The 20,362-nt window shown below is 36.5% G+C and overlaps 1 protein-coding gene across 1 annotated transcript; it reads left to right on the top strand.

Moving 5' to 3' along the window:
* Positions 1 to 4,136: 4,136 nt before the first annotated feature.
* LOC149230834 (heat shock 70 kDa protein 4-like) lies at positions 4,137 to 6,011 on the top strand. The gene has a single exon (XM_089381433.1). It carries the CDS (start codon positions 4,137 to 4,139, stop codon positions 6,009 to 6,011), a length of 1,875 nt encoding a protein of 624 aa, XP_089237559.1.
* The last annotated feature ends 14,351 nt before the right edge of the window (positions 6,012 to 20,362 follow it).

Raw genomic sequence — 20,362 nt, 5'->3', positions numbered from 1 at the left:
AGTTGAGCTTGAGAGAGGGTATTGGTGTATATAGACATCTCTATGTATTTTCACTTTTTAGTCACATGTTTCTCTTAACTTGGAATGATCACCATCCATTGGATCCCTCACCATAAGTTAAGAGATAATTGTACTTCATTCAGACTAGTCATGCATGCATGAGTTTTACTTCTCTTCACTATGAGTGGAGCCATGCATGAACCATGAAATATTTAAGTGATGGTTGCATGTTGATTCTCACATGAACTAGGACTAGGTGTTATTTGAATTCAGTACAATTCCACTTATGCTTGTTGATACTCTGGTTATGTTTGGGATTCTACTAGTTTTAATTAGGCATGTATTTGAGAGATATTATCCATGCACTATGACACCCAACCAAGAAGCATATCCTCATGGAGGCTATATATCATTGTATTATACTTTAATTTTTGATATACAGAGAAATTGAATTCTAATCTCTTTTGCAATTGTTACTTTTGTTTTTACCTAGATTCTTGGCAAGTGTGACACAAAATTTTATATTTTGAGAGTGACAATGATTTAAGATAGTAGTTATATGAAATACTGGATAGTAGTTATATGAAATACTGGTTCTTTCAACTGTCAATTTATGGAGATGGTATGTTTCCAGCTCCAGACTTTTGGAAAATTTCGGTTGGTTTTGTTAAATATTTATTGTTTTTTTTTTGTGTAGGTACCAACTTTCTGTGTAGATACTATCTTTTTATGCATGTCAACAATTTTTTTTGCAGCTATTGTATTTTCCGATTGCAAATGAATCTTTGTTGTAGCCCTTTTCACCATAGAATTTTTTTCCTTCGCTGCCACCTTGCTCCGGACTTCGCCAATTCATCAACGCAAGCCCAATTAGTTATATCTTTCTCTTCTACAATATCGTTTATTTGCATGCATTTCCCTCGTTTAAATTGTGTTTTTTCTGCCGTTTGGGACGATTTTGTTTTTTCCTACCATGTCACCTTGAGTTGTGAGGAGTGCATCAAATGCATTGTGCTACCACTATTTTGCATTGTCATTTTCAAACATATTACCACCTTGTTTGATTGAGTTCACATGAATTGTTTCGTTATATTTTCCCATTACCTCATATCGAGCCGAGCTGCCATAATTCTCTACATTCATGATTTCACATTCAATGCACATTTACCCATTGCATTAACGCGTAATTATTCCCCTTTTAATGTTGCAGAATTAAGTTTTAATTCCACGCTTTTCCACCCATGTTAGTTCCATTGTATGTTGGCAAGTCTATGGTTGAATTATTTGGTTTAGCTAGAGGAACAAACAGTGATTATGGCCTATGTCTCAAATAATTGATGAAACTAGCCATTACAAAAATTAAAATGCAGTGATTATGGAAAGGTTTGTGCACAAGCTTAATCAGTTTTGAAATATGAGAAGGTAAGATGCCATGTTCATCTTCTTTCAGTATGCAACAAGTTTCCCACGAAATTTTACCGAGTAAGGGTTGCCATCGAGCATGACGGATAAGCATGAGCATACTTCTGTGGAGATAATTCTCGACAATGCTGCCATTGAAAATATCTTCAGGGAGGTTGGCTGGTTGCAGTTTTTCAAGAAGATTCAAGATATTGGTGTGTCGATGAGAGAAAAAAATCACCCAACATTTGTAAAATGAAATCAAGAAGGTGAATGCAATGGGTGTTACAAGTTTCAGAGAAAGTGATTGCTAGAGTTACAAGGTTGTCTGTGGAAAGAAATTAACGGGAAAGCCTTATGGCGAGTTGAAGAAATCATGTGATTAGCTACTTCATCTTTGAACGTTGTTTATCTCATCATAATTGGAAATTGTTAAAATAAGGTTTAGTAACCATTAGAATGATGATTTGTTAACAGATGATTGTTTCGTTTGGGTTTTCAAGGTAAATTCTATGTGACTATGTATATGATTTTGTTTTTGTAAGATAGACGTTTTTTACAATTGTATTTCCATGGTTTGTTATGATAAAATATGTGTAAAGTTAACATTAAATTTTATATAGGATTTAATATGTAGTGTTGGAAGTAATCATCTGTATTATTTGTGGCTCGTTTTATCTTGATGGTGTGAGAATCCATTCTTAGTTATATCATGGTAAAATTTACTAAAAATATTATACACCATTAAAAATTGGTGAAATCCAAGCATGAGAGAGGGAATTCAGACCATCCACCCAATGAGATCGTTATATTGTTATTGTTGTTGCATATTTTGGCTTTAACCCGTCTCAAATATTAAAAATTGAAAAGTGTATATATACTCAAATAATTGTTTATTGAGTTTTTATTTTTTAAGATTTTTTAAGTTATCTTTAGAAACGAAATTCTAAATTTTTTCATATTTTAATAATCTCAAACTTCAAATTCTAGGAACAAAGTCACGGCTACAAGAAGATTTCATTTGATAGGCCACCTCAACATACCATACCATTGACACATGATAGAAACTTTATAGCCCTACCCATATTCCTTCACTGGTTGTTATCTTCAGGCTCATTCTCACTACCACCCATCTCAAAAATATTATGTTCTTAAAACTCTTATCTCTCGGGCCCTTAAAATCTTTCCTCCTGAGTTCCTTTCCTTTAAAAAAGTTTAATTGATTCAAGTAGTCAAAGCCAATGGTTACACCTGCTCTCAGATTAACAAATCCTTTCAAGCCACCTCTAACCCTAAGTCTAACCATTCCAGTTCCTCTCCTCCCTGTGGCTAGTTCTCTCCTATGCATAAAAGGAATTACATATTTTATTGCTAAGGTTTTTGGCCAAATAGAACATAAAAACTATACTTAAACCCCATATAACCCTCAAGCAAGTATTCCAATCAGCCAAAAATAAGTCTTAACCCCATGTTAGGATCAAGAGTTTACCAAATTCCTTGTTCTCGCGACAAGTATTAGATTGGCTAAACAAGCCAACCCTTCATAGCTTTGCCTTAAATAACATATAGCGAATACCAACTATCATAGGGTGTCAAAGTTTTCCATTGTTGAACATTCTTTTAGTTCTAAGCAACTTATTTTCTTTGACCAATCTAAGATCCTAGCATTTGTCCATTTTTATAATTATCGAATTATCATGAAAGATCTTGAGATTGAGAAGCACCCTAATAACTCTAATATTGAAGATGGTTATATGTTAAGCCAATCATGGAAGCGGATAATCCATCAACTCTCTCATTGATTTCATTCTTTCCCTCTGCTACTTTTAAACCTTTTTTCTCTTTCTTTCCCTCTTCTTGGATTTCTCCTTTTTCCTTTGATTATGTCAATATAATTTCTCTTGTTTCCTTTCTCTTAAATTATGTCCTCTCCCCTCCCCTCATTCATCCTACTTAGGTCCCTTTCTAATTCGATTCCTTAATCTTTATCTTTTTCTACCTTAATCCTTATTCAAAATTGTTCAGTTATGTGTGCTGCCCCACCTCTCTTTTCTTTAGGTACCTCCATCCCTACTTTCTTCCTTTTCATTCAGTTCATAAATCTTTAGACCTTATGATTAGTTTATTTCATATTTATTCTTAGCTTTCGACTACTCGAAATAGCTTTCTTAATAGAACTGGTTACCCAAAAATGAAAAGTTTCTATTAGAAATTCTACAACCCACTCTGATATGTAAAAATGTCTGTGCACCATCAAAATTAAAATTTTGCTCGTATCAACCAATATAAAGAAATCTAAAAATCTAAAAAAATAAAAATAACAATACAAAATATATAAATAATATTTAGTCAGAAAAAAATACAATTAAAAAATTAAATCTCAACCATTATTTTTTATTTCATATTATAACCTACCACTAAAAAAACAAAACGAAATTAAAATGAAAGTAAAAAAATAAAACAATAAATATTACGAGTGCGCAACGATTGGCTTTCCTCCCATGTTTCAACTTCCCAGTAACCATAAACACGATGGTGTAAATAACGAAAAGCGCGCCAGCAAGAAAACGCCTTTTAAAAGAGCTTAGGCGGGAAGCTCAGGCCGAGCGTGGCCGCCCTTATCTTAGATATTCTTCTCTTCCTCTTCTACCAAATGCCATATCCTCGGCTGTCAAGGCTCTGTTTTCTTTTGGAGGTGTGTTGCTTCCTCTTCTCTCCAGTCAATTCTTTCGTCCATGGCTTCCTCTCATGGTGACGGTGGTAAGGCTATCGGCATAGATCTCGGAACCACTTACAGCTGTGTGGGTATTTGGCGCAGTGATCATGACAGAGTGGACATCATTCCCAATGAACAGGGAAACAGGACTACTCCCTCCATGGTTGCCTTCACACACAATGAGCGCCTCATCGGACAGCCTGCAAAGAATCAAGTCACCTCCAACCCTGAAAACACAATCTTTGATGCCAAGAGGTTGATTGGCAGGCGCTTCTCCGATTCGTGTGTGCAAAGTGATAAGAGTGTCTGGCCGTTTTCTATTGTACGCGGACCTAAGAACAAGCCTCTCATCCAAGTTTTCTTCAGAGGCAAGAAGAATACCTTTGAACCTGAGGAAATATCGGCAATGGTGTTGCATAAGATGAAAGAAATCGCTCAACAATACCTCGGTTGTCAGGTAAGTAAAGCCGTGATTACTGTTCCTGCTTACTATAACGATTCCCAAAGGCAGGCCACCAAAATTGCAGGGAAGATAGCAGGTTTGGATGTCTTGCAAATATTAAACGAACCGACAGCTGCTGCAATTGCATATGGGTTTGACAGGACAGTTTATGCATCAGGTGATGGTGAGAACGTCCTCATTTTCGATTTGGGCGGAGGGACTTTCGATGTTGCTGTGCTGAATATTACGAAACAGAAAATCGAGGTGAAGGCAGTTGGAGGGGACACCCATCTGGGAGGGGAGGATTTTGACAACAGAATGGTCAGCCATTTTGTGAAGGAATTTAAGAGGAAATACAAAGCAGACATAGCAAGAAATGCAAGAGCACTGAGGAGGCTTCGCAGTGCATGTGAGAGGGCAAAGAGAGAGCTGTCTTCAAGTATGGAGGCCATCGTTGAAGTACCCTGTCTTCATGAAACCCAGGACCTTCATTTGAAAATCAGAAGAGCAAAGTTTGAGCAGTTGAATACTGATCTGTTTGAAAAATGCATTGAAATTGTTGGCAAGTGCTTGGAGGATACTGGAATGAGTAAAGCCCAAATTGACAACGTTGTGTTGGTGGGAGGTTCTACGCGAATACCCAAAGTGCAGGAGTTGCTTAAAGATTTCTTCGACGGCCAGAAGGAGTTGTGTAAGCGCATCCATCCTGACGAAGCTGTAGCTCATGGTGCTTCTTTGCAGGCTGCGATGTTGAATGGCGATAGCACATCACCACAGCGCATTTTTCGATACCTCATACTTCGAGAAGTCACTCCCCTTAGTCTAGGAATTGGAGTTAAAGGGGATATGATGAGCGTTTTGATCCCCAGAAATACACGAATTCCGGTTCGAAGGGAGGGCGACTACTTTACTAAGTATGACAATCAGGAAAGAATGAGAGTACGCGCCTATGAAGGGGAAAGGCCTAATGTTGAACACAATAATCTTTTGGGCGTATTTTATTTGGAGGGACTTCCGCGTGCACCTAGAGGCGATGTCAAAATTACTATCAGTATGCAGATCGATGTAGACGGAATTGTGAAGGTGTCAGCAGAGCATAAGACTAGTGGGATAAAGAAGGCGATGACCGTGACGAATCCGAGCAGTAGGTTGAGAGAAAATGAGATTGCTAAAATGATGGCAGAGGCAGAAAAACTAAAAGTTGAAGATCAACGTTGGAAGGAAAGAGTGGAACTGAGGAATGCACTGGATCAATACATCTACGGCATGAAGAAAAGGTTGAATATGGAAAAACGATGGGGAGATTTGCAGAAGGAAGATGTTGAAGACATGGAGGCAGGTCTTGAGGAGGCAGAAGAGTGGCTCAGTGAACATGAGAATGCAGTTAAGGATGAATTAGCAGAAAAGATGAAGGATGTTAGAAGGTTATGCAGAAAGATAGTCAAGAGCTAAAAGGGGCTGGCAACTTGTGTCAAATTCTAAATCATCTCGTTCAGTTTCCATTTTACCTTTATGACTCTGCTAAAACACTCCTCTGTCTAGTTTGTTACAGACCAATATTTAATGTGCTTATATCCAATATTGTATATGACGTTACATAATGTTGTAACACTGGTACATGGTAACCGTCATATTTTTGGAAGCTTATCTCTGACCAATCAAGCTTGTGAATAGTGATCAATTGAGGTCCTTTAAATCTTTTAACGGAATTTACTGGGATTTAGCATGATACAACAGACTGTTTTCCTACTCAATCAAGTACAGATATTCGTACAACACTGTAAAACTTAAAAGTCAATTCGTAGTTGGATAATAACAAATTCAAGACATTGGAAAGACTAAAAACGAAGAGATATTTCAAACCAATACTTAAAAGGCAAATTCGTAGTTGGATAATAACAAATTCAAGACGTTGGAAAGATTTAGAAACGAAGAGATATTTCAAACCAATATTGTTGTGGAGGCGTGTTTCTTACTTGCATTCAGGTTGGCATTATAAGGGAAAGAGCTAACCAGCCCTCTATAGAGTATTTAATGCCGAAATCTATGCACGCAATTTAAAGCGATAACACGGGAGCGGGCAATTTCGGCATTAAATAACTCCCGTGTTATCGGGCTAAGTTGTGTGCATATATTTCGGCATTAAATACTCTATAGATGGTTGGTTAGCTCTTTCCTTAAAATTCTCTATAGATGGCTGGTTAGCTCTTTCCTTAAAAGTCAGCGTTGTCTACTCAGATACTCAATTAAGAGGGTAGTTTTCGGGTTGGAATCCAGTAAAAAAAAAATTAAAATTCAGAATGTTTTATGGTGGAAATGGGTTCAGCACCATCAAAAATTCTTGGAGCATTTATAATTCAATTCTGAAGTTTGATAAGTGTAAATCAGATTTTCAAAATTTCTTGCAAAGCTTTATCAATCTAGCCAAAATTTCTATTATTTTCTCCGCTAAATTATAAGTTTTTTTAGACTAAGATTTAAAATTAAAGGTTAAGCTTTAAAATTAAGGGTTCATCTTATCAATGTAGTAGTTATTGCAAAGTCCAGTTGCTTATTTTTGGGGGCGCTGGTGTAATGATAAATTAACATAAATCAATCTTATTTTAGCCATGGGTTATGAAGGTAAAAAATATGTAAAAATAACTATTCAGTACGCATTTTTAAACCCTTTAATACTTCATGGCTTTCAAGTTAAGACAATCCTATGTTTTGGCTAGGAGCACATTCCTCATTTTCCATATAAACATTGAGCCTGTTTTCTTTAGTTTGTACTTTGAGAATTGGGTAACCAACACATTCTCTGGCTTCTATGAGATTGTCATCAATCTTGTTACACTTTTGAGGGTGGTAATCCTTTAAGTTAGAAGTTTTTCTGTAGTTACCAACTTCCTCTGTAGGCACTATCTTTTTATGTAGTTGCTAACCTTTTTTAAGCAGCCACCATATCTTTTCCGTTATCTGCCTGCTCTGCCATAAAAAATATTGCCACTCTGCTCTGTCTTAAGTTCCTGATGGTTCATCAATGCTAACCCATTTAGATATCTCTTGTTAAGCTCCTTTAATTTTTCCCAACTACTGCCTACAATTACGGAAGTGCACTATAGTCATTTCCTTAATTTCTGGAAACCAACTGCAATAATTTCCTTAAATTACGGAAATCAACTACAGTTAATTAATTTCTTGTTGGAGCTTCTGAAGTGGTCCATTACTCCATCTGGAGTTGTCTACCATGATCTGTGGAACACTTGACACATAGCCAATAGAAGCTTGATTGAAGCTTGGCTATATATTTTTCTGTTTGGTCCCCAAGCTTGCATCTCAATTTCTTTCAGCTTTACACCATCAAGTTGAGAGAGCAGAGCTTGGAAGTGCCTTCAGATTTTCTTATCTAGTAGTACATGCAATACATGCCATTGTTGCAACCAGCGGAGTGCTCATAGTTCAATTCCTGTTGCAGCCTGCTTTAGCTTATTTTCTTAATAGTGAAAACCTTGATTTATTTCACTCATAAACTGGGTCTGGTATTTGGAAACGTAGAATGGATGCAACAGTTGCTCGAGGAGGCACTTGAAGTAATTCCAAATTCTGTTTTGGATACTTCTCCGAACACAATTCATATGATGAATTGTTCTCTAGAATAAAGATGTTGATGCCTCGGGTTCAAGTGATCTCATCACTCAGGCAGCAGTACAATGTAGGGAATATGGTATGAATCAGCAACTATTGAAAGAGCATTGCGCATTCATCATGATTAGAAATTATCCTAGGATGGATGAGTGGATTTGACGTTCGAATTCCCCTCTCAAGACCCAGCTATATCAGAGCATTCGACTTAAAAATTGGCGCCTGCAAACTCATCTGCTGGTGGAGGTTCCCAGAATCCAGAATTATTACTGGTATTAACATCAATGGTTGGAGGTAATATTTATCTTGGGCATTAAGCTTCATTTTTTTAGATTCTTTAAAGTATTTAATTCTGCATATTAAGAATTTATGCTAACATTTGGTATTAGAGCCTTAATTTATCTCTGATGTGTGCAAATTTACAACAGTGCTTTAATTTTATTATATCTTGTGAGGAATTATTGCCGTAATTTACAGTAATACTGATATTTATTGGAGTTTTTACGCATACTATGTCACTTATAGTTCTGATTATATTAGTACTTTGACTTATTCTTTTCACCAAACATGGTTTTTGACTCTGGTTTAAAAAAAAAAATGTTTATAATTTTATAAGTAAATTTTGAAGTGTTTGGTCAGTGCGGTAATTGTTTCTGCTTTCCATATTTTTTAAATGTTTCATATTAAACTGTGTATACGCCATTTCACGTAGCATGAAATGTGAAGTACTGTGTATATTTTTTTTATGCAATTTATAAGAAATAATGTCTAGTGATCCATATAATTTTAATTGATTAGAGAATAGCCACAACATCTCTAATTAAATAATATTATATATTATGATAGATTAGGAACACATAAAGATTATTTAGACATTAATTGTAATTAATTATACTAAATATAATAAATTTTATCCCACATGAATTTTTATTATATTTATGTAATTAATTAGGATAAAATTTCATAACTTACCCACAGGAGTTATGAATTAATAGTTTTATCATAAAGTTCAAAACTATGAATAATTGAATCTGCTTGAATTGAAAATTTAGCCCACAGGAAATTTTTTTGTCATTAGATTCAATTTTGAGCATGATTTACATTGGTAAAACATGAAATTTTATTTAAGCCTCAATTTTAACATAAGCATGTGATTTTTTAATTTTGATGCAGTTGTACAACCTGCAAATTTCTCTGAAATTCGTTGTGATATCCCTGAACTTAAGGGAGATAACTATAAGGTTTGAAAGGAGAGGGTTCTCCTTCATTTAGAGTGGATGGACATAGACTATGCTATTAGGAAATATGAACCACCGGCACTCACTAATACCAGCACTGCAGCGGACATCACGCTTTATGAACGTTGGGAGCGATCCAATCGTCTAAGTATGATGTTCATTAAGACTAAAATTTCAGCTGGTATTCGTGGTTCCGTTGATCAGCATGAAAAGGTCCGAGACTTGTTGAAGGCCATTGATGATCAATTGTCACTTCAGACAAGGCACTAGCAAGCACCCTAATCATGAAGTTCTCATCCCTAAGGCTCACCAGTGTGAAAGGTGTGCGCGAGCACATCATGCAGATGAGGGACTATGGCTCAACTGAAGAAACTCAAGGTTGAAATATCAGAGTCTTTCCTGGTGCACTACATCTTGAACACCCTTCCGCACTAATATGGACCTTTCAAAATCTCATACAACACACATAAGGATAAATGGTCAATTAAGGAACTCATGACCATGTGTGTTCAAGAGGAAGAGAGACTGGTGATGGAACTGGAAGAAAGTGAAATGCTGGAAACGCGTGGAAAGGGAAAATCTCAATCCATTCGGAAAGGGAAAGGTAAATTACCTCCCCAAGCCGATATCAAGAAGGATTCCAAGTGTTTCTTCTGTAAAAAGAAGGGACACATGAAGAAGGAATGTGCCAAATTTTAGAAATGGCTTGCGGATAAAGGTAATTTAATCTCGTTTGTTTGTTATGAATCTAATATGGTTAACATCAATTTTAACACATGGTGGATTGATTCTGGATCAACAATTCACATTTCGAATTCCTTGCAGGGTTTGCAAACCTAAGGAAGCCGGTGGGAAGTGAGCAAAGCATCTTATCAGGAAACAAGATGGGCTCGCATGTGGAAGCTATAGGAACCTGTTATTTAACTTTAAGTAGTGGATTTGTTTTAGAATTATAAAAGACCTTTTATGTTCCAAGTTTTTCTAGAAACTTGATTTCAGTATCAAGGCTTGTACCTTTTGGATATTCCATTAAATTCTTAGAAAAATCTTTCAGTCTATTTATAAATCTTATTATGTTGGGAATGATATTTTGTCTAATGGTCTTTACTGCATTAATTTACAAAACAATGTCACTTATGATTCAATGCATGTTCACACTGGCACTAAAAGATGTGTTATTAATGAAGATTCCTCTAAATTATGGCACCGGAGACTAGGTCATATCTCCATAGAAAGAATTAAAAGATTGGTAAATGAAGGAGTACTTAATACTCTAGATTTTACCAATTTTGAGACTTGTGTGGACTGCATAAAGGGAAAGCAGACCAACAAGTCAAAGAAAGGTGCCAATAGGAGTTCAAACATATTAGAGATCATACATACTGATATATGTAGTCCAGAAATGGACTCACATGGTCAGAGATGCTTCATCTCCTTTATAGATGATTACGCACGATATATGTATCTCCACATGCTTCATAAAAAGAGCGAAGCATTAGATGCCTTTAAGATCTTTAAGGATGAAGTAGAGAAACAATGCAACAAGCAAATTAAGATCGTGAGATCAGATAGAGGTGGAGAATATTATGGTAGATACACAAAAGATGGACAAGCACCCGAGCCATTTGCAAAATTTCTTCAAGAGCATGGGATTGTTGCCCAATACACCGTGCCTGGTTCACTCGACCATAATGGTGTAGCAGAAAGAAGAAACCGAACATTATTGGACATGGTGCGGAGTATGCTTAGCAGCTCCAATCTTCCTAAATCCTTGTGGACTGAAGCACTTAAGACGACAATGTATATATTAAACCAAGTTCCAACCAAGGCTGTTCCTAAAACGCCATTTGAATTATGGAAAGGTTGGAAACTGAGTTTGCGACATATGCGCATTTGGGGATGCCCAACTAAAGTGAGAATTTATAATCCACAAGAGAAGAAGCTGGACCCAAGGACCATTAGTGGGTATTTCATTGGATATGCTGAAAGGTCTAAAGGTTGCAGATTTTATTGTCCACCTTACAGCACTAGGATTGTAGAATCAAGAAATGCAAGTTTCTTGAAAATGACTTGATCAGTGGGAGCGATCAAACCAGGAACATAGTTTCTGAGAAGGATCATTCAGAGTTTCAACCTTCCACTTCAAGTGATAGATTGGTTATTGCTCATAGCACCCCTCAAGTACAAACTGGTGTTGAACAACCAATTTTTGAAGTTCCACAAGCTGCTGACGACATTCCAGTAGATCAAGTAGTTCAAGAGTTGCCAAGAACTTTTGAACAAAAATTTGAATCACATACTTCTCAGGAAGATGATGGTACAACATTAAGAAGATCTACTAGACCAAAGAGATCAGCAATTCCTGATGATTATGTTGTGTATCTGCAAAAATCTGACTACAACATTGGAGCCAAAAATGATCCCAAGTCCTTTTCACAAGCCATGAGTTGCAAAGAATCAGAATTGTGGTACGATGCCATGAAGAAAGAGATGAATTCCATAAAGAGTAACGAAGTCTGAGATCTTATTGAGTTGCCTAATGGTGCAAAAGCCATTGGATGTAAATGGGTCTTTAAGACAAAGAAAGACTCATTTGGCAACATTGAGAGATACAAGGCAAGACTTGCTGCTAAGGGATTCACTTAGAAAGAAGGAATCGATTATACTGAGACTTTTTCTCTTGTATCTATGAAAGATTCCTTGAGCGTTCTTATGGCATTAGTAGCCCATTTTGACTTGGAGTTGCAACACATGGATGTGAAAACGACCTTTCTCAATGGAGATCTAGAGGAGGAGGTTTACATGAAACAACCTGAAGGATTCCCCTCTAGTGATGGTGAGCAATTGGTTTGCAAGCTCAAGAAGTCATTATCCGGTTTAAAACAAGTATCTGGCCAATGGTATTTGAAATTCCATAATGTAATTTCTTCTTTCGGTTTTGTAGAAAACATTATGGATCAATGTATATACCTGAAAGTCAGTGGGAGTAAAATTTGTTTTCTTGTTTTTATGTGGATGACATTTTGCTAGCAACCAATGATAAGGGTTTGCTACATGAGGTGAAACAATTCCTCTCTAAAAATTTTGATATGAAGGATATGGGTGAGGAATCATATGTCATTGGCATTAAGATCCATAGAGACAGATTTCGAGGCATCTTGGGTCTGTCACAGGAAACCTATATTAATAAAATTTTAGAGAGATTTCGGATGAAGGATTGTTCACCAAGTGTAGCTCCCATTGTGAAGGGTGATAGGTTCAATTTGAACCAATGCCCGAAGAACAACTTTGAAAGGGAACAAATGAAGAACATTCCATATGCTTCTGTTGTCGGAAGCCTAATGTATGCTCAAGTCTCCACAAGACCTGACATTGCATTTGTTGTGGGAATGTTGGGACGATATCAGAGTGATCCAGGTTTAGACCACTAGAGAGCTGCAAAGAAAGTAATGAGGTACCTTCAAGGAACCAAAGACTACATGCTTATGTATAAACAGACAGACACTTTGGAAGTAATTGGCTACTCAGATTCTGACTTTGTTGGATGTGTTGATTCACACAAATCAACATCTGGAGACATTTTTATGATGGTCGGTGGAGCTGTATCATGGAGGAGTGCCAAGCAGACCTTGATTGCCACTTCCACTATGGAATCTGAGTTCGTCTCTGTTTTGAGGCTACTTTACATGGTGTATGGCTTAAGAGTTTCTTTTCTGGGCTTAGAATTATGGATTCTATCTCTAAGCTATTGAGAATATATTGCGACAATTCAGTTGCTGTTTTTATGGCTAAAAACAACAAATGTGGGAATCGAAATAAACATATCGGCATTAAGTATTTAGCTATAAGGGAATGTGTTAAATAAAATAAAGTGTTCATTGAGCATGTCAGCACTGAGTTGATGATCACTGATCCTTTGACTAAAGGCATGCCACCATTTAAATTCAAGGATCATGTAATGAATATGGGACTTGGTTCTATTATGTAGTTTCTCATTGTATGGACAATGTTATTTTAATGAAATTCTTAATTATTGTGATGTTTTTCTCATATTTATGTGCACCTTAAGTTGATTTGAGAAAATTAATTTAACAAGGACCAAGAATAAACATAAGGTTTATTCATTAAGAAATTGTTGCCACATAAATTATAATAAGAATAACTACATAGTAATACATGGAAGATAATACTCATCATTAGAGGACTTATCGCCATGATTCATGTATCTATTACTTAATACAGATTATCAATGGATTTTAAGATGAGACATTAATATTGGAAGTATGGACCAAGTGGGAGAATGTTAAGCTCCTTTAATTTTTCCCAACTACTGCCTACAATTACGGAAGTGAACTGCAGTCATTTCCTTAATTTCTGGAAACCAACTGCAGTAATTTTCTTAAATTACGAAAATCAGCTACAGTTAATTAATTTCTTGTTGGAGCTTCTGAAGTGGTCCATTACTCCATCTGGAGTTGTCTACCATGATCTGTGAAATACCTGACATATAGCCAACATAAGCTTGATGGAGGCTTGGCTATATATTTTTCTGTTTGGTCCCCAAGCTTGCATCTCAATCTCCTTCAGTTTTACACCATCAAGTTGGGAGAGCAGAGCTTGGAAGTGCCTTCAGATTTTCTTATCTGGTAGTACATGCAATACATGCCATTGTTGCAACCAGCTGAGTGCTCATAGTTCGATTCCTGCTGCAGCCTGCTTTAGCGTATTTTCTTATTAGTGAAAGCCTTGATTTATTTCACTTAGAAACTAGGTATGGTATTTGGAAACGTAGAATGAATGCAACAATCACTGCTCGAGGAGGAACTTAAAGTAATTCCAGATTCTGTTTTGGATACTTCTCCGAACACAATTCATATGATGAATTGTTCTCTGGAATAAAGATGTTGATGCCTCGGGTTCAAGTGATCTCATCACTCAGGCAGCAGTACAATGCAGGGAATATGGTATGAATCAGCAGATCTTGAAAGAGCATTGCACATTCATCGTGATTAGAAATTATCCTAGGATCGACGAGTAGATTTGACGTTCGAATTCCCCTTTCAAGACCCAGCTATATCAGAGCATTCGACCGAAAAATTGGCGCCTGCAAACTCATCTGCTGGTGGAGGTTCCCAGAATACAGAATTATTACTGGTATTAACATCAATGGCCGGAGGTAATATTTATATTGGGAATTAAGCTTCATTTTTTTAGATTCTTTAAAGTATTTAATTCCGCATATTAAGAATCGTTATTTATTCTAACATCTCTCTCTTCTGCAATATCGTTTATGTACATACATTTCCCTAGTTCTGATTTGTGTTTTCCTGTCTCCTCGGACCCTGTTATTCTACCACGTCACCTCGACTGTTGAGAGATGCATCGAATGGATTGCATTCTCATATTCAAACGTGTTGGTTTAGCTTTCCGAACATACCATTGGTGATTATGGTCTATGTGTCGAGTAATTGATGGAAAATGCAGTAATTATGGAAAGATCTGGGCACAGGTAAAATGTCATTCATTAAGCAACAAATTTCCCGCAGAATGTTTCTGAATAAGGGTTGCCATTGAGCAGAGTTGGAGGGTGATATGAATAAGCATGAGCATACTTATGTAGAGATAATTCTCAGCCACCTTTCCATCGCAAATACCTTCCTGTAGATTGGGTAGTTGCCATATTTTAAGCATATTCAAGATATTAGTGGGTTGGTGTTGGGTCCCTATAATACTAGTGATTACCCCATTACTATTGTAGTTGTACCCCTTCTTAATATTGATGTGCCCCTATTATCACCATATTGTTATTACTGTGCCCCATAGAATCCCTCTATTGTTATTTTTGTGGCTTTATATTATTATTGTTAGGTCAGCTGGGTTATATTGTGACTCCTTATACTCCTATATATAGAAAGGAGGTTTTGTCATTTGAATCATCGAAGAATTGTTCATTTATATAATGTAAAGGAGGTTGCCCCCTCGAAGAGGCTGAATTCTAAGGCGTTGATCTATCTTTTTTATCTTTTTCTTGAGTTGGTTTCATAACATTTGGTATCAGAGCTTTGGATTCTAGGGTTTCGTTGCTCCAAACAAGTCATCGTGGCATTTTCGCTAGATCCTTTTTTCTACGACGTTTCAGAAGATAAAAAAAAACCCATTTGGGAAGATGTCGTGATGAATCTCGGTTCCTAATTTCAAATCTTTTCACACTATATTTGCGGAGATATGATCTGAGGAAGTTGGTCTTTTTGCAGACTCCTGAATTACATTCCAAATAGGTGACCTGGGGAAAATCGTCATAAATTTCTCTCTGAGCATCGGATTTAAATTTTGTAAAAAGCTACAGAAAGAGGAAGATCTATAGTGTCTTATATATCCTTTTTAGAGCCAAAGGTCAAAACAAGGACACGCAGCACGTCGTACAAGTTCTCTCTACTCAACTAGTCTATAATCAGGTCACTGTGGGAGATTTGACATAACTCTTCCTTGGAGAATCCAATTGGGATCAGACATGTGGCATTGGAAAGAGGACACAGAGGGATACTACAGATCACAATTTCAGAACTGGATGATCAGAAATTACAAAGATATATCAGAGGCAATATCGAGCTCCTACAAAGTGAAAAAAGGTGTGTAGATTTTTTTTTAATTTTTTGCTTAAGCTTGGTTTGAAAAATTATTTTGAAGGAATTCAAAGGGCATAGTAGAGCATTGTTATCAGTAACTAATGCCCAGAGGAAAGAAAATGCAAACACCTAGTAAGCAACCTGAAGCAGTAGCATGACTCATGAAGAAGAGGAAGAAATGCTACATGATATATCAAAATTACAAGACCAAGTGCAACAAATGTCAGTCTCACAAAAGATAACAAAAGCTAAGATAAATGGCATGGAATCTAAGATAAAGGGCGTGGAAGCTAAGATGAATGGAATGGAAGCTAAGATGGACGATTAGAAGACATACATGGAAGAATTGAAGATAAATATGAATAAGTTGCTACAAGAAATGGTCACTAATTGTGAAAGGGTAGTAAAGGAAACTCATGATGAGAACAAAAGAAATGTTAATCATGATTCCATAGACTCTAATGTTGGATCAAAGACCCACCATATTCCAAAAATCAATATGAGGAAGTTTGATGGCAAGGATCCCGCAACATGGATATTACAAATGGAGCAATTTTTTGATCTCAATAATGTGCAAAACACACAAAAGGTACGTATTGCAACTTTATATTTGGAACCAAATCAGTTTGTATGGTATCAATGGCTTTTCTCTCGTAAACAAATTATCACTTGGGCAATTTTTACGGAAGAATTGATAGCACATTATGAGGATACAAAAAACAACACTTTTTTTAGCCAATTGATAAGTCTCAAACAAAAGGGTTCAATAATGGAGCACATTGAGGAGTTCCAAAAATTGAAAATAAGGGTAAAAAATATTCCAAAGGAGCATAGGATTGATGTGTTCATAGGGAATTTAAAGGATAATATCCAACATGATGTTCGCCTTTGGGAACCTGATTCATTAGAGAAGGCATTCAAGTTAGCAAGAAAAATGGAAAGCAAAATTATGGCAACTAGAAAGCACACCACCCACAACTATAAAGATGGAAGTGTTGTTGCCCCTAGTCTTCCACAACCTATAAGGTTGACACCACAACGATTCGAAGAAAAAAGAGAAAAAGGGCTTTGTTACAGTTGTGATAGCAAATACATTAAAGGTCATAAGTGTGCTGAGAAGAAATTATTCTACATAGATTGTGAAGAGGAAGAAGAAAAGGAGCAAGAAAGGTCAAAAAAAGAGGATATACTCCAGGAACAAAGCCTAGATAAAGAAGAAATGAATCTGACCATATCTTTTAATGCATTGGCGGGAATTACCACTCCTCAAACCATTAAGATAGAAGGACAAATCAAGAAGAAAAAGGTAATAGTGTTAATTGATTCAGGAAGTACCCACAATTTTATTCATTGTAAGGTAGCAAAAGAATTGAATTGCTTCTTATATCCAGCACCAGAGTGTCAAGTGATGGTTGCAAATGGAGGAATAATACATTGCTCAGGAAAGTGCCATAATATCAAGCTATCCATGGGAGAATATGTATTGACTAGCCCAATGCTTTCCATTCCAATGGGAGGTGTTGATGTTGTACTAGGAGTCCAATGTCTACAATCCTTGGGTACAATAGCTTTTAATTTTCAAGAAATTTTCATGAAATTTTCTATGGAAGGAAAGGACGTTGAATTAAGGGGTATTGCATGGAAACCGGGAAAGATAATCAGCTCTAACGGTATGACAAAGCTTCTAAAAAAGGAACAAAGAGGTGTAATTGCATAATTATGTTCGCTAGATGTTTCCTCATTGGAATCATCTATTTCTCCAGATCTCCAAAATGTCTTGGACAATCATTCCAAGGGACTCCCAAAGGTCTCCCACCTATTCGTGATCATGATCATGCTATTCATCTGATTCCAGGAAGTGTTCCTCCAAACATCAGGTTGTACAGATATCCCTATGCCCAAAAGAGTGAAATTGAACGTATGGTTGCAGAAATGCTAGAGGCTGGTATAATTCAACCGAGTCAAAGTTCTTTCTCTGCTCTAGTAGTATTGGTGCACAAGAAGGATGGATCATGGCGCATGTGTTCGGATTATAGGGAGCTGAACAAGTTCACTATTAAGATAAGTTTCTCATTCCCGTCATTGATGAATTACTGGATGAATTTCATGGATCAATTTACTTCACCATGTTGGATCTTCGTTCAAGATATCATCAAATCAGAATGAAGACTGAAGACATTCTGAAAACAACATTTATGTTAGGCCCCTATACTACTAGTGTAACCCCTTATTTTTATTAGTATAACCCACTTATTATATTAATGTACCCATGTAGTGCCCATATTGTTACTATTGTGCCCCATAGAAGCCCACTATTATTATTATTGTGCCCTTACATTATTATTGTTATGTCGGCTCTGATTATGTTAAAACCCCTTAGACTCCTATATATAGAAAGGAGGTCTTTTCATTTGTATCATCCAAGAATTGTTCATTTATGTAATGTAAAGTAGGTTGCCCCCTCGAAGAGGCTGAATTCTAAGGCGTTGATCTATCTTTTCTATCTTTTCTTGAGCTGGTTTCATAACATTTGGTATCAAAGCTTTGGATTCTAGGGTTTTGTTGCTCCAAACAGGTCATCGTGGAATTTTCGTTATAACTTTTTTCTGTAACGTTTCAGAAGTTGCAAAAAAAATCCCATTTGAGAAGAAATCGCACTGAACCGTGGGTCCGAATTTCAGAGCTTTTCACGTGATATTTGTGGAGATATGATCTGAGGAAGTTGGTCTTTTTGCAGACTCCTCAATTACATTCCAAACAGGTGACCTAGGGAAAATCGTCATAACTTTCTCTCTGGGGATCGGATTGAAATTTCGTAAAAAGGTATAGAAAGAGGACGGACTGTAGTTTCTTGTATGCATTTTTTAGATCCAAAGGTTAAAACAGTGACACGTGGCACTTCATACAATTTCGCTCTTCTGGAAAGGTCTATAATCAGGTCATCTTGGGAGATTGTGCATAACTCTTTCTTAGAGAATCCAATTTCGATCAGACCAGTGACACTGGAAAGAGGACACAGAGGGCTACTATAGTTCATAATTTTAGAACTTAATGATCTGAAAGTACAGAGTTACAGTCGTTTCAAGGTCGAGCTCCTAAAATCAAGAAAAAGCAAGATGAGGAAGTTTGATGGCAAGGATCCGGTAAATAGGATACTTCAGATGGAGCAATATTTTGATCTACATGGTGTACAATTGTTACAAAAGGTATGTATTGCATATTCATATTTATAACCAGATCAATTTTTATGGTATGAAGGGTTTTGTTCTCGTAAAAAACTTGTTACGTGGTCAATTTTCACGGAGGAAATGATAGCACATTATGAGGATACAAAGAGAAACACCTTCTTTAGAGCAACATCACAAAAATTGGAAAGAGTAAAAGGGCTTTGTGACATAATGGAAAGTAAAATTATGGAAACCAAGAAGCATACCCCTCACAACTATAAATATGGAAGTGTTGTTTCTCCCAACCTTCCACAACCTACAAGGGTTACACCACAACAATTGGAAGAAAAAAGAGAAAAAGGGCTTTGTTACAATTGTGATAGCAAATGCACTAAAGGTCATAGGTGTGCTGAGAAGAAATTATTTTACATAGAATATGAATAGGAGGAAGAAAAGGATCAAGAAACATCAAAAAAAGAGGATATACGCCAGGACACCACCCCAGAGAAAGAAGAAATGAATCAGACCATATCTTGTAAAGCATTGGCAAGAATTACCACTCCTCAAACTCTCAAGATAGAAGGACATATCAAGAAGAAAAATGTGCAAGAATTGAAAGATCACATCGAGAAAGAAGAAATGAATCCAACCATATCTTGTAATTCAATCGACGAAATTACCACTCCTCAAACCCTCAAGATAGAAGGACACATCAAGAAGAAAAATGTTTAAGAAGTGAAAGATCACATCGAGCATCAAGAAATGAATCCGACCATATCTTGTAAAGGACTGGAAAAAATTACCACTCCTCAAAAGATAGAAGTACATATCAAGAAAAAAAAAAGGTTCATGGAGAGAAATATCACATCGAGCATCAACATCAAGTTCTCCAACTTTTAAAGGATAACGCCACTTTGGTGCAAAATCAAACGAAACAACAGGTAGATCAACATTGTAGTGAAAAATGTTTTGATGTAGGTGATTGGGTATTTTTACTACTACATCTCAAGCTAACTATTTGTGAAAAGGAAATGTTGGCAATACTACATGAACTTAAAAAATGGCGACCTTACCGAATGGGAAGACTCTTCAAGGATGAGGATGTGGAAGCATTGTTTTGTGCTATTTATATTGTCCAACCAGATTGG

This window comes from Pinus tabuliformis, chromosome J (genome assembly GCF_031772625.1).
Source record: "Pinus tabuliformis cultivar Carrire ecotype Pingquan chromosome J, CPIR1, whole genome shotgun sequence".
Classification (NCBI taxonomy): Eukaryota; Viridiplantae; Streptophyta; class Pinopsida; order Pinales; family Pinaceae; genus Pinus; species Pinus tabuliformis.
The sequence above is the reverse complement of the archived record's forward strand: the minus strand, read 5'-3'. Positions and strand labels throughout refer to the sequence as shown.

What these genes read in the sequence shown, in the direction of transcription:
- LOC149230834 (XM_089381433.1), top strand. Translation starts at nt 4,137, where the DNA reads ATGGCTTCCTCTCATGGTGACGGTGGTAAGGCTATCGGCATAGATCTC.